Source organism: Gorilla gorilla, chromosome 18 (genome assembly GCF_029281585.2).
Source record: "Gorilla gorilla gorilla isolate KB3781 chromosome 18, NHGRI_mGorGor1-v2.1_pri, whole genome shotgun sequence".
Lineage (NCBI taxonomy): Eukaryota > Metazoa > Chordata > Mammalia > Primates > Hominidae > Gorilla > Gorilla gorilla.
This window is the reverse complement of record NC_073242.2, coordinates 119,844,771-119,859,439: the sequence shown is the minus strand read 5'-3', so window position 1 is coordinate 119,859,439 and position 14,669 is coordinate 119,844,771. Positions and strand designations below refer to the sequence as shown.

At 54.0% G+C, this 14,669-nt stretch overlaps 1 protein-coding gene across 13 annotated transcripts in view; it reads left to right on the top strand.

Annotated features, from left to right (window-relative positions):
- The window catches only part of ANKRD11 (ankyrin repeat domain containing 11), a 243,941-nt gene that overhangs the window by 217,237 nt on the left and 12,035 nt on the right, over positions 1-14,669 (top strand). For 12 of the 13 annotated variants that reach the window (XM_055364540.2, XM_063700399.1, XM_063700400.1 and 9 more), the window contains one exon: positions 2,033-3,078. The exons of the other annotated variant lie outside the window; for it this stretch is intronic. In XM_055364540.2, coding sequence (XP_055220515.2) covers positions 2,033-2,218 — 186 coding nt within the window. In that variant the 3' untranslated portion in view covers positions 2,219-3,078. Of the gene's footprint in view, positions 1-2,032; positions 3,079-14,669 lie in introns of those variants that run through there. 13 annotated transcript variants of the gene reach the window in all.

Here is a 14,669-nt window from a genome sequence, read left to right as displayed (position 1 = left end):
CTGCCCAGTTCTGTGATGGGTGGTGACAATTTCAGATTCTCTTAATCTGGCCGATGCTTTCAGGGAGGTGAGGTCCTGTCCCTGCGTGTGGCCTCCTCAGTCTTCCCTTCTGTCACGGTGTGCAGGGAGCGGCTCCTGTCGCCAGCTGAACAGGACCCTAGGCTTGATGGTCACAACTCCTGGGACTGCCGTGTGAGCCCCCTCTAAGGTCCCAGCATTCACCCTCCACTGCTCTGGAAGTGCTGGCCAGGGCGGCGGGCAGGGGCGGGGCAGGTGCCGGGAAGGGCAGCACACCCTTATCCCGGTCGTGAGGGCTGCTCACCGGGACACCCTGGAGAATCCACCAGGAGGCAACGGAAAGCGGAAACTTGCCAAGTTACAGAACTTTACAGTCAGCGTCACCCTGTACTGTACTGGCTCACCAGCCAGGCCTGGGAGCAGGCGCCCCCGGCTACCTGCAGTATCAGGCTCATCACCACCCAGGTCCCTGAACCAAGCACCCGTGTGTCATACTGCAGCTCTCAGAAAGGTGCTGATGTGGGCGCAGATGAGAACCACCAGCCCTACCCAGTGGGAGCCGTGGGTATTTGGGGAGCGTGGCCCCTGGGGGCTTGTGCTGAGGAACTCAGGTCTGAGGCGTAGCTGAGTGTGCATTTCTGGCCAGCCCTAAGATGATGGTGCAGGAAGTCACTCACACCACACCCTCCCCAGGCCACTAGGCCCTTCCTAACCAGAGCCGTGAGAAAAAACTGAAAGCTTCATAAAGACACATGGAAGACTTTCCTATAAGAAGATAAATGTTTGACTACATTAAAATCGGACTTTGGGCCGGGTGCGGTGGCTCACACCTGTAATCCCAGCACTTTGGGAGGCCGAGGTGGGTGGTTCACCTGAGGTCAGGAGTTCGAGACCAGCCTGGCCAACATGGTGAAACCTCGTCTCTAGTAAAAATACAAAAATTAGCTGGGCGTGGTGGTGCGTGCCTGTAATTCCGGGAGACTGAGGCATGAGAATCATTTGAACCCGGGAGACGGAGGTTGCAGTAAGCCAAGATTGCACCACTGCACTCCAGCCTGGGGACAAAATTAAAAAAAACCTTAGGGATGTGTATAAAAATATTCACTGGAACAAAACTGGAAACTCAGAGGCCCATCAGTAATTCAGTGACTCACCGGAGTTTGGAACATCCAAAGGGTATTATATGATTCCATGTAACGATTTACACTGGTGATGTCTGAGCTGCTGAGTAAAAGCTATAAGGCCCATTGAGGATTGTGAATCCATCCTGAGCTTCGAAAACAATTTTATACATATATATATGTTGAGAAAAATTTAGAGACAGACATTATCACACTGCAGCTCGCCAACATCGCAAAACCCCATCTCTACAAAAATCACCTAGGCGTGGTAGCATTTGTAGTCCCAGCTACTCGGGAGGTTGAGGAGGGAGGATCCCTTGAGCCCCAGAGGTCAAGGCTGCAGTGAGTCATGATTGCACCACTGCACTCCAGCCTTGAGACGGTATCTAAAAAAGATTTTCTACACGGTTTCTTGTGACATACCAGTACTCCCTGGCCACGCTTCCATTTCTCCATTAGTTCCCAAAATATGTGCTACCCCAGTCCAGTCCCCTTACGTGCACTTTTAAATGGCATAGTTTCTACTAGAAATACAAGTGAAACTATCACTGGCCATAAGTAATTGTAAAATGACAAAAGCAAAGCTGTTCGATTCTAATAAGCTGTAGTGGCTGCTGGAGGTGAGCCCCAGGCCCACCCAGAGCAGGGCAGGGCCCCCGGGCCAGGGTAGAGGTGGCACAGACAGCAGTTATGGGGACAGACATCTAGCACAGCTGGCGCTACCGCCACGTGTAGTAACTAGATGCCAGGAGCGGGTACAGCTGGGCCTGGCCCATACCAGGGTAGGTTCACGGCCGTATCACGCCCTTGGCCCTGCTGGCAGCTGAGGTCGGCAGAGTCTGGGGCTCTCCCTTCACTCCTCCTCCCTCCTCTCCCCGCTGTGTGTCCCGCAGACTTGCCTCCTCATGCGGCAGCAGCACGAGGCCGCGGCCCTGAACGCCGTGCAGAGGATGGAGTGGCAGCTGAAGGTGCAGGAACTGGACCCCGCCGGGCACAAGTCCCTGTGCGTGAATGAGGTGCCCTCCTTCTACGTGCCCATGGTCGACGTCAACGACGACTTTGTATTGTTGCCGGCATGACACCGCGGGACGGCCGCAGGACGCAGGCGAGGGCCGCACGGCTGCCCAGGGCTGCTGCTAAGCCCCCTGCTAAGCCCCAGGGGCGGAGGAGGGAGCGCCATGTCCACCCGGGCGGGGAGAGACCCCAAGAGAGACTGCACTTGGCCACAGCGTCTCCATCCCTTCCAGACTGGTCCAGACGTCGGGGAGGTGAAACACGTCTCTTCTCTACCAGCTGCCGCGGCGGGGGCAAAGCCCCCAGAGCCTCACTGGCCCCGGCGGGATGAGGAGACCATGCCGGGCGCGCACACATGGCAGCTTCTGTTTGAAAACGGTGACCTTCGGGCCCTTTTCTCCAGCAACTGCAGAGGCATTTCAGGAGTTGGAGAACGGAGTACATTTTTAAAATTTTTTGTTCCATTCTGATCAACTAAAGAAAATTAAGGTGTCCACCTCTCACAAACAGTGACCTGCAGGTCGGAGGGGCAGGAGCCCCATCCCAGCCATGGTTCTGTTGCCGCCGAGCTGCGACGGCCTCAGACTGGGCTTCAGACCTGGTGGGGAGCCAGGCGGAGGGACACAGAGCCAGGACTCCCAGCCGTATTGAAATGGAGTCAAATCCGCGTGGTTTGTATCTTCTTTCCTTTAATCTTGGGCATTTTGTTTCTCTTTCTGAGAACGTAACTTGAAACACTACAGAGCCAATAATCATATAAAAAGTGTATCCGTAAACGCTGTACAGTTTTATATACATTCACAATGTACTTTTGCTGCCTTCTAGATAATTTATTTTGCAACACATTACTGCACAGTTGTAAATAACTTATGTACTGTAACATCACTTTCAGTTATGTGTAAAGAAATAAATAAATTAATTAAAATGCTCTTTGTACAGTGCGTCCCTCCAGGAGAGGGGCTGTGTGTGGGACTGACACAGTGTCGCCCCTCTCGACGACCGTCTTACTCCCAGGACAGACGTGGTGGCTCACGCCTGTAATCCCAGCACTGTGGGAGGCCGAGGCGGGAGTCTGAGACCAGCCTGCCCAACATGGCAAAATCCCATCTCTACTAAAAATACCAAAAATTAGCTGGGTGTGGTGGCACGCGCCTGTAGTCCCAGCTACTCCGGAGGCTGAGGCAGGAGAATCGTTTGAACCCAGGAGGTGGAGGCTGCTGTGAGCTGAGATCACCCCACCGTACTCCACAGCAGACTCTGTCTGAAAATAAAGAAAACCTTTTTCCTACCAAGTTGTTAGCTTTTAATTTTGAAACAAATTATCTGTTCCCCTCGTCCTCTGCCTTTGCACAGACCGGGAATGCTGTGGAATTACTGCCTCCTCTAGGAGCTGGAGAGAAACAGGAGCATCACTCCCCACGGATCTGAGCACTGCAGCCGTGGCCAGACCCCGTGGCCAGCTGTGCATGCCCCTGAGCTTCAGCTTGTGGCTGGCTGGCTTGTGCCCCTGCCCACAGTTCCCTGGCAGCTGCAGCTGGTGAGGGTCCCCGCTTTGAGAGCCCTGTCCTGGCTGGAAGGCAGCTCAGGCAAGCATGGAGATGCAAGGCCTCTGCTCAGAGGGTGCTGCGCTCTGCTGGGTCTTGGCACAGAGGATGCCTGCCAGGACCCTCCAGCCAGTGTGGCTCCAGGAGACTGTTGGCCCCCGGCGTGACAGGAGGGTGAGTTGATGGAAGCGCCTCACCCTTTTCCTTCTGAGCTGTCTTGTCCCCTGTACCTGGGGGCTGGGGAAGGAGTGGCAGCTACAGAAACAACCCCCACAGAAGAGCAGACACTGCCCGTGCATCAGAATCAACAGGGTCCTGGTCACTGGGTCCCCTGCAGAGGAGCCTGACCTGGGAGGGTCCCTGAGCCCTGCCAGGCTGAGCCAGTGGCGGGGGCAGTGGCTTCATTCCCCCAAAGGCTGCTGTGAGCTCCCTCGCCAGCTGGGCCCCTGCGTGGGGTTGGGGGTAGGCGTGGGGCCATGCCCCCTCTCCTGTCTTCGATCTGTGAACAGAACTTTTGTGGATTCCCTCCTGTTCCCTTCAGGGCTGAGCCTGAGCAAAGGCAGGGTGGTCCACCTCATTTACGGGCTTGGGGTGGGGGTGTGGAGAAGCCAGAAGGTTCCAGTCTATTTTTCTGGGTTCGGATTAGCTGTGGTTTGTTTTGGGGGCTTTGTGGGATTTTTGGGGTTTTTCGCTTGCTTTTGAGATGGAGTCTTGCTCTGACCCCCAGGCTGGATGGAGTACAATGGCGCAATCTCGGCTCACTGCAGCCTCCACCTCCTGGTTTCAATTCTCCTGCCTCAGCCTCCCGAGTAGCTGGGACTACAGGCGCCCGCCACCACACCCGGCTAGTTTTTGTATTTTTAGTAGAGACGGGGTTTCACCATCTTGGCCAGGCTTTTTGTTTTCTCCACACCCCTCTCAATCACAGAACTTTGGTCACAGTAAAACTTCCTTTAAGCCCTGCTTTAAAAGAAAAACCTGAGTCAGCCTGTGTCACACAGAGCATGCTGCAGTTCCAGCCCACAGAGGTGATGACGTCCCGGCCACCATGCTGTGCCTCCCTGTCTCGGGTGCCCACGAGGGGTGTCAGGCGAGAGCAGCTCCCTTCCGGCCCCCACCCTGGTCTGCTGGAGTCTCGGCTCCCGTGCACCTGCCAGAGATGCCGCACATGCGACTCCCAAACAGCCTCCTGCCATAGGGGACGAGAGACAGCCTGCCGCCCCTCAGAGAGATTTGTGAATAAACAATGAGAAACGTCAGAGTACCCAGAACCGCAGGAGCCTGCGTGCCAGCCTGGAGACCCTGCTGCCCGGGGCCACCCATGTGGGCATCAGACCACTCTCGGGAGTCTCTGGCTGGAGCTGGAGGAAGATGGCGTAACCCCACTCGCTCAACTACATCCATGGACCCCAGCGCTACCCAGCTCCTGCCTGGGAGCCTGGGCTCTGGAGCAGGCTGGCTCTGAGGGTCCACCACCTGTAACTCAAGCCTTCCTGATACCTTCCCTTCCGGAGGCTCTGAGGACTGCCATTAGCAAAAAAAAAAAAACCCAAAGCACAGAGCAGCTCAGACCCCAGGCGCTTCAGGGAAGCCAGCACCCCTCCCTGGCACAGGGTCCCCCTCTCAGGGAAACCAAGTCCCCCTCTCAGGAAGCCGACGCGCCTCCCCAGCCCAGGGTCCCCCTCGGGGAAGCCGGCGCCCCTCCCCGGCCCAGGATCCCCCTCTCAGGGAAGTTGGCACCCCTTTCTGGCACAGGGTCCCCCTCTCAGGGAAGCCGACACCTTGCCAAGGCGTAAGGCCCCACGCTTCAACAGAAAAAGGAAGGAAATATGGCGGCTTTTTCTGCTGTAGAAGAGAAGCTGGTGGCTTTTGTAAAACCTGGAAGGAGGTGAGAGGTTTTCGTGGAAAGCCCATGAGCCGTCGGCTCCCCGCACAGAGAGCGCCTGCTCTGCCCAAGAGACCGTGCAGCATCTGGCAAGACAGGTCTCCATCCAGGGGTCGCCATTTCCAAGCGGCAGCTGGGCCTGGGCCTGAGCCTGGCAGGAGGGGAAGGGCCCCAGCACGTGGAGCCGCACACAACCTCCACCCACCTCCCCCCACACCAGGGAGCTGCTTTCCTCCTTCCCGCTAGGGGACAGCGAAGACAGTCTCACAGGAGAGTAGAAGGAACTGGGCCCAGCTTGGCTCTGTTGGAAAGCAGAATGAAATACTGAAGCTAGAGAGAGGGACCCACAGGCAGTGAGAAGGCAGCCGTGGCATCAGCAAGAGCTCAGCTGTGGCATCAGCAAGAGCTCAGCAGTGGCATCAGCAAGAGCTCAGCTGTGGCATCAGCAAGAGCTCAGCCGTGGCATCAGCAAGAGCTCAGGGACGAGGTGCAAGTTGTACACCAGAGCTGGGGGAGTGCGGTGGTATAAACCCCAACAGCCCTATTACTGGGCACAGAACATCACTCACATCTGAAATTACCTGTGATAAACTGGAAACATGGCTCACACCTGTGGTCCCAGCTGCTTGGGAGGCTGCAGCAGGAGCATCACTTGAGTCCAGGAGCTCACGGCGGTAGTGCACTGTGAGTGAGCCTGCGAACAGCCATTGCCCTCCCGCCTGGGCAGCTCAGCAAGATCCTGTCTCTAAAACCAAAAATCAGGCTGGGTGTAGTATTTCACACCTATAATCACAACAGGAAGCCAAGGCAGGAGGATGCTTGAGCCCAGGAGTTCATGTCCAGCCTGGACAACATAATGAGACCCTGTCTCAACAATCACGAAGAACAGGCATGGTGGAGCACGTCTGTGGTCCCAGGTACTCGGGAGGCTGAGGCGGGAGGATCGCCTGAGCCCAGGAGGCTGAGGCTGCGGTGAGCTGTGATGGTTGCTCCAGCCTGGGGGACAGAGCAAGACTCTGTCTTCAAAAAAAAAAAAAAAAAGATACCAGCTGGGTGTGGTGGCTCACGCCTGTAATCCCAGCACTTTGGGAGGCCGAGGCAGGCGGATCACGAGGTCAGGAGTTCAAGACCAGCCTGGCCAACATGGAGAAACCCTGTCTGTACTAAAAATACAAAATTAGCTGGGTGTGGTGGTGCACATCTGTAATGCCAGCTACTCAGGAGGCTGAGGCAGGAGAATCGCTTGAACCCGGGAGGCGGGGAGGGAGGTTGCAGTGAGCCGAGTTCATGCCACTGGACTCCAGGCTGGGCCAGAAGAGCGAAACTCCGTCTCCAAAAAGAAAGAAAAAGGAAAGATACCAAGTTAAAATCACAGCAGCCAGAGCCATTTACCCTGCAGTCAAGACCCCGACAATTAAGAAAAGGGGAAATAAATGACAATTCAAAGCAGCTACATAGAGACTGATTATGTCCCAGGTCAGAACCTCTGAGGGGGTGAGCTGATATGACAGAAAGGATGCAGGACTTCCAAAGTAGCAAGTCCCTCTGAAAATCCCTCCTCGAGGAAAGCAATGACAACACTAGGGAAAAAATTGTCAAAATTAACTTGTTCAGAACTCTGGAAATTATTAACTAAGGCTTGTAATAATTCAGTGAATGCTTATTAAAGAAAAACAGCTGAGGCTTGGCATGGTGGCTCATGCCTGTAATCCCAGCACTCTGGGAGGCCGAGGTGGGTGGATCATCTGAGGTCAGGAGTTCAAGACCAGCCTGGCCAACATGGTAAAACCTCGTCTCTACTACAAATACAAACAGTAGCTGGGCATGATGGCACACGCCTGTAATCCCAACTACTTGGGAGGTTGAGGCAGGAGAATTGCTTGAACCTGGGAGGCGGAGGTTGCAGTGAGCCAAGATTGCACCAGTACACTCCAGCCTGGGTGACAGAGCAAGACTCCATCTCCAAAAAGAAAAAGTAAAAAGAAAAACAGCTGAATCTTGGTACAGAGAGCTTTGTGTCATTTTAACTTGCCGTGTTTCATTCTTCTTACTCCAACTCTCTGGTGCTTTGAAAACTAGCAGCCCAGAGAGGCAGGCTCAGTGTGAGCCCCCAAAAGTCCCACCCCAGAGAGAGCTGTTGCCATCTTGATGGGGACAGGAGGCAGAGAAATTTTAGGCAGACAGGGGCAGGTTCCTGGCGAAGCCCCACCCTCAAGATGAAACACCTGAGACCATGGCCCACCTTGAGAACTGCCATCCCTGCTTTCCTGCCCTCATGTTGCCTGTTCCTAAACCACCATGGTCCCACCCTGCCCCCCTCCATCCTGTGTCTATAAAGGCCCCAGACTCAGCCAGCAGAGAGGAGAAGCAGCTGGATGTTAAGGGACAGCTTGACGGTGTGACTTCAGAGAAGAATCCATCTGCAGACACAGATGTGGCCAGACTTCAGGGGAAGATTACCTTCCCGCCCCATCCCCTGTCCAGCTCCCCTTCCTGCTGACAGCCACTTTCATCAGCAATAAAATCCCCCACATTTACCATCCTTCAATTCGTTTGCGTAACCTCATTTTTCCTGGATGCCAGACAAAAGTTCTGGAGCCACAGGTGGATACAAAAGGCGTTCACAATGGCCCTTTGCCTCTCACCGGCAGCCTCACACGAAAAGGCAGAGGGTCCACTGAGCTGTTAACACTTCAGCTGTCTGTGGATGGCAGAGCTAAAGGAGCCCCGTAACACGCCCTCTGGGGCTTTGGGGGGCACAGGCACCCCGGCCCTGGATGCTGCACGGGGCCTGCACAGAGTTCACTGCTGCCAGCACCCAAAAGCACCTGCTCCAGCTCCTGCACCCGCTCACCCTCCTGCAAGGGGTAGAGCACAGAGGGTCCAAGTGAGTGGAGTTTGAACCCACCGGTGCCTAAACAGCCGGCCAGTTCCAGCGCTCCTGCACTCCAGTCCCACCTCATTGGCCCACACACTCCCAGGCACCCCATTACGACTCCAGTGAAATAGCCTGCTTCAATCTCACCTCTGGCAGCTCCCTGGAAAGCATTCATAGGCCCGTGATATCTGGCCTGCCCTTCAGTTCACTCAGTGAGAAAAGCCCCCTTCCCACAGCATTGGTCAGAAACAATCAGTGGCACCATTTAACCACACAGCTGTCCAAGGCACTACCCACTGGGGCAACCGGCACCCGCCCAGAAAGGACGAAGTGAGCAACGAGGCGCCTGTGGGGACCCGGGCAGCACTGACATTGTCCTGGGGACACGGAAAGCCCTGGGCACGTGTGGGTCTGTACGCACGGCCAGGAAAGGACAGAACATTCTCTGGTCTCTCCTTGGCTGATTGAGGCCTTGTGCAAACAGAAAGGGAAAGCTACAGCAGAGCTGGAAACTGCTGGAAAAGCCTCCCAGCCAGGGAAAAAAGACTCACTGATTCGAGGCATTTAAGGAAACTGTACAGTACAGAGCGTTCTCTGGTCACACAGCAAAGGGAGTAGAGAATTAGTCCAGAAAAGTCACTAAACACACAGAAGCAGCAACCAAACCACAAAGTAACAAAACCTGGGGGATAAGAACAAGTTGTCTCATCATGTTGCTTTAAATGTCTACTTTTCAGCAGAAAAAGCAGAGAAACAATATCACCCATAAATGAGGGGAAAAGCAATCAATAGATACCATTCTTGGGGAAGCCCAGATGCTGAACTTACTAAAGACTTTTTTTCTTATTTTGAGATGGAGTCTCTGTTACCCAGGCTGGAGTGCAGTGGTGCAGTCTCAGCTCACTGCAACTCCACCCACCAGGTTCAAGTGATTCTCCTGCCTCAGCCGCCTGAGTAGCTGGACTACAGGCGTGTGCCACCACGCCCGGCTAATTTTGTATTTTTAGTAGAGACAGGGTTTCACTACATTGGCCAGGATGGTATAGAACTCCTGACCTCGTAATCCGCCCGCCTCAGCCTCCCAAAGTGCTGGAATTACAGACATGAGCCACCGCGCCCGGCCGACTTTTCTTTTTTTTAAGACAGAGTCTCGCTCTGTTGCCCAGGCTGGAGTGCAATGGCACAATCTCGGCTCACTGCAACCTCCACCTCCCAGATTCAGGCGATTCTCCTGCCTCAGCCTACAGGCACACACCACCATGCCCAGCTAATTTTTGTATTTTTAGTAGAGACAGGGTTTCACTATGTTGGCCAGGCTGCTCTTGAACTCCTGACCTCGTGATCCACCCACCTCAGCCTCCCAAAGTCCTGGGATTACAGGCGTGAGCCACTGTGCCTGGCCTTTTTTGCTTTTTTTTTTTTTTTTTTTTTTGAGACGGAGTCTCACTCTGCCGCCCAGGCTGGAGTGCAGTGGCACTATCTCAGCTCACTGCAACCTCTGCCTCCCAGGTTCGAGCAATTGTTCTGCCTCAGCCTCTGGAGTAGCTGGGATTACAAGTGCCCACCATCAGGCCTGGCTAATTTTGTTTGTATTTTTAGTAGAGATGGGGTTTCACCATGTTGGCCAGGCTGGTCTCAAACTCTTGACCTCAGGTGATCCACCTGCCTCGGCCTCCCAGAGTGCTGGGATTACAGGCATGAGCCACCGTGCCTGGCCCTTTTTTTCCTTTTAATAAGGTCTTGCTCTGTCACCCAGGCTGGAGTGCAGTGGCATGAACACAGCTCATTGTGGCCACGACCTCCCGGTCTCAAGCAGTCCTCCCAAACTCAGTCTCCTGAGTAGCTGGGATGACAGGCACACATCACCACACCTGGCTTTTTTTTTTTTTTTTTTTTTGAGACAGAATCTCTCTCTGTGGCCCAGGCTGGAGTGCAGTGGCGCAATCTCGGCTCACTGCAAGCTCCGCCTCCCGGGTTCACGCCATTCTCCAGCCTCAGCCTCCCAAGGAGCTGGGACTACAGGTGCCCGCCACCACGCCCAGCTAATTTCTTTTTTTTAGTAGAGACAGGGTTTCACTGTGTTAGCCCGGATGGTCTCGATCTCCTGACTTCCGTGATCCGCCCGCCTCGGCCTCCCACTGTTGGGATTACAGGCGTGAGCCACCATGCCCAGCCAACTTTTTTATTTTTTGTAGAGATGAGGCCTCACTATGTTGCCCAGGCTGGTCTTGAACTCCTGGGCTCAAGTGATCCGCCCACCTGCGCCTCCCAAAGAGCTGGGATTACAGGCGTGATCCACCACTCAGCTTAAATAAAGACAAAGTCAGCTGTTACGAATTATGTTCAAAGCACTAAAAGAAATTATGTTTAAAGAACTAAAATGGTAGTATGAAAATTGTCATTGTCTCACCAAATAGAAAATACAATACAGAGATAAATTATTCAAAAAGAATTCAATAGAAATTCTGTAGTTGTAAAGTAATTGAACTTGAGTTGGTAGAAGCAAGTATCAGCAAACTTGAAGATAGGTCAATTGACATAATGAAACGTGGCCAGGCGCCGTGGCTCATGCCTGTAACCCCAACGTTGTGCGAGGCTGAGGCGGGCAGATCGCTTGAGCCCAGGGGTTTGAGACCAGCCTGGGCAACAGAGCAAAACCCCATCTCTACAAAAACAATTAGCCAGGTGTGGTGGCATGCACCTACAGTCTCAGCCATTTGCAAGGCTAAAGCGGGAGGTTCATTTGAGACCCGGAGTTCGAGGCTGCAGTGAGCTGTGACTGCACCACTGCTCTAGTCTGGGCGACAGTGAGACCACGCTGTCTCAATTTAAAAAAAAAAAACTATTGATGGGTTTTTAATGTATGAGGATATAATTTACATATACTTTGCAGCACAGAGGAGGAGAAGACAGTGTTGGAGCTCATGGTTTGTATCCTGTTGAAATTCACCTACTATCTGGCCTGGCGCGGTGGCTCACACCTGTAATCCCAGCACTTTGGGAGGCCGAGGTGGGTGGATCACAAGGTCAGGAGTTCAAGACCAGCCTGGCCAACATGGTAAAACCCCATCTCTACTGAAAATACAAAAATTAGCTGGTTGCGGTAGCCGGCGCCTGTAGTCCCAGCTACTTGGGAGGTTGCGGCAGGAGAATCACTTGAACCCAGGAGACGGAGGTTGCAGGGAGCCGAGATTGCGCCACTGCACTCCGGCCTGGGCAAAACAGCCAGACTCTGTCTCAAAAAAAAAAAAAAAAAAAAATTCACCTACTATCAATTGAAACTAGATTTTAGTTCATTATAATCCCAACAGCAATCCTTTTTTTTTTTTTTTTAACTCAGAAATGTCATAAAAGAAACAAGGGAATGTAAATGGAATACTAGAAAATATTTGTTTAACACGAGAAGGCAGTAAGTAAGAAGAGGCAAGAAAGAAGTGATACAACAGCCGGGCGCGGTGGCTCACGCCTGTAATCCCGGCACTTTGGGAGGCCGAGGTGGGCGGATCACAAGGTCAGGAGATCGAGACCATCCTGGCTAACACGGTGAAACCCCATCTCTACTAAAAAAATACAAACAAAAAAAAAATTAGCCAGGTGTGGTGGCGGGCGCCTGTAGTCCCAGGTACTCTGGAGGCTGAGGCAGGAGAATGGTGTGAACCCGGGAGGTGGAGCTTGCAGTGAGCCGAGATGGCGCCACTGCACTCCAGCCTGGGCGACAGAGCGAGACTCCGTGTCAAAAGAAAAAATAAAAGAAAAATAAACAGCAAAATAGCAGAACTCCTTAACAGCAATTAACCGCAAATGGATTACACCTTCCAATTAAAAGGCAGAGATCGGCAGAATGGATTATAAAAGGATAACCATTCAGGAAAACCCAGACTCAATAAAAAAAAATAAAAATAAAGAGGATAACTAGACAGTTCAACAATAATGGCTGGAGACTTCAGTGCCTTCACTTTCCACAGTGGATCTAACAACAGGAAGAAAACACACCGGGAAACAGAAGACCTGAATAGCACTAACCGCACCTGAGAGACGCCTCCAGACCACTCCACCTGGTGGCAGAAAAACAGACTTTCCTCCGAGTGCACAGGATTCTTCTCCAAAAAGACTCTATGTTAGGCCACAGATCACACGTTGGAGAATTAAAACGGACGGCAATCATACAAAGCGTGTTCTCCAACCACAGCGGAATGAAATTAGGAATCAGTAACAGGAGAGAATTTGGAAAATTCAAAAACATGAAAATTAAGTACCACACTCTTAAATAACCAATCAGTCAAGAAAGTGATCACGAGGGAGGCGGGCACGTTGGCTCACGCCTGTGATCCCAGCAGTCTGGGGAGCCGAGGCAGGAGGATCACTTGAGTCCAGGAGTTCGAGACCAGCCTGGGCAACACAGCAAGACCCGGTCTCTACAGAAAATACAAAAAAATAGCCGGGGCGTGGTGGTGATACGAGAGGGGGGCAGGGAAGTGCTGGGTAGAGAAAGGAGGGTCCCTGGCCTCGGTGAGGACAGGCTCTCCTGCTCTCCTGCCCAAATGTTGCATTTTCCAAGACCACCCTGGCCCGCCATGCCCCCATCCTGGTACTGTAAAAACCCGAGACCCTAGCAGGCCGACACAGGCAGCCAGACGTGGAGAGGAGCAGGTCAGTGGAAGAAGACGCCAGCGGCTGGTCGGCAGGAAGACGGCGGGGGAGCAGCAGCCACCGGCCGCGGGACCCACCTCCAGGGCAGAACCATCTCCCTTGTGGCTCCCCCAGCTCCTGAGAGCTCCTTCCACGCAATACAACCTTGGGCTCGTTCTCCAGGCCACACGTGATCAGATTCTTCCGGTACACCAAGGCAAGAACCCGGCACACAGAAAGCGTCGGTCCTTGCGACGAGGCAGGGGTCGGAGCACAAACCACCCACAGACGGCAAACTAAACATGCAGCCTGGAACCCACGCCCACCGGGGCTTCAGGAGCCGTGAGCGTTCGCCGCGAGACGCTGCCGCGGGGTCGGAGCCCTACAGCCCGCCCGTCCCCGGAGGCGGCCACCCCCCAACACACCCCCGCGAGGGGCACGAGGGAACTCTGCGGTGTCGGCGCTGCACGCCTGTCGTCCCAGCTACTTCGTGAGCCCGAGCGAGGAGGAAGTCTGAGGCTGCCCCGAGTCACTGCACCCCTGCGCCCCAGCCCGGGCGACGAGACCCCGTCTCAGCAACAACAAAAAGAGGGCGAGGAAGCGGAGGGCTGTGAGGGGACCCGAGACCTCGTGGTGTATTTTGACGACGGAATGCGCTTTCGGAGGTGACAGACGTGACAACACAGATGAGGTGACGTGCAGTGGAAGCGCCCCGAGCACCACCCTGGGCCCGCACACGACTCGGTTTTGCACAGAGCGCGCCTGTCCCTGCTGTTTGGCTTGGCGGACAACGAACCATTTGGTCAGGGCCCAGGTGCCCTGTGTGGTCCTGGGGAGGGGCATGGAGATGGTGACAGGGTATCTTCTCCACGCCTCCCTCCCTTCCCCCACTGCCACCTCCGGTTTCCTGGGCATGGGGCGAAGGGCGACATCTGAGTCACTGAAGCAGGAAGCAGAGTTGGAAGAGGAGCCGGGATGGAGAGGCTGGTGTGAGCACAGTGACCAGGACTGATGCCAGGTTTTGTTTTGTTGTTTTGTTTATTTAGTTCATTTTGTTTTGTTTTGTTTTGAGACGGAGTCTCCCTCTGTCGCCCAGGCTGGAGTGGCGCAATCTCGGCTCACTGCAAGCCCTGCCTCCCGGGTTCACACCATGCTCCTGCCTCAGCCTCCAGAGTGTCTGGGATTACAGGCACCCACCACCACGCCTGGCTCATTTTTGTATCACGCCTGGCTCATTTTTGTATTTTTAGTAGAGACGGGGTTTCACCATGTTAGCCAGGATGGTCTCGATCTCCTGACCTTGTGATCTGCCCACTTCAGCCTCCCAAAGTGCTGGGATTACAGGCGAGAGCCATGGCGCCCGGCCCTAGTTAGTTTGTTTTTTGAGATGGAGTCTTGCTCTGTCCCCCAGGCTGGAGTGCAGTGGTGCAATCTCGGCTCACTGCAAGCTCCACCTCCCGGGTTCACGTGATTCTCCAGCCTCAGCCTCCCGAGTGTCTGGGATTACAGGCGCCCACCACCATGCCTGGCTCATTTTTGTATTTTTAGTAGAGACAGGGTTTCACCACGTTGCCAGGATG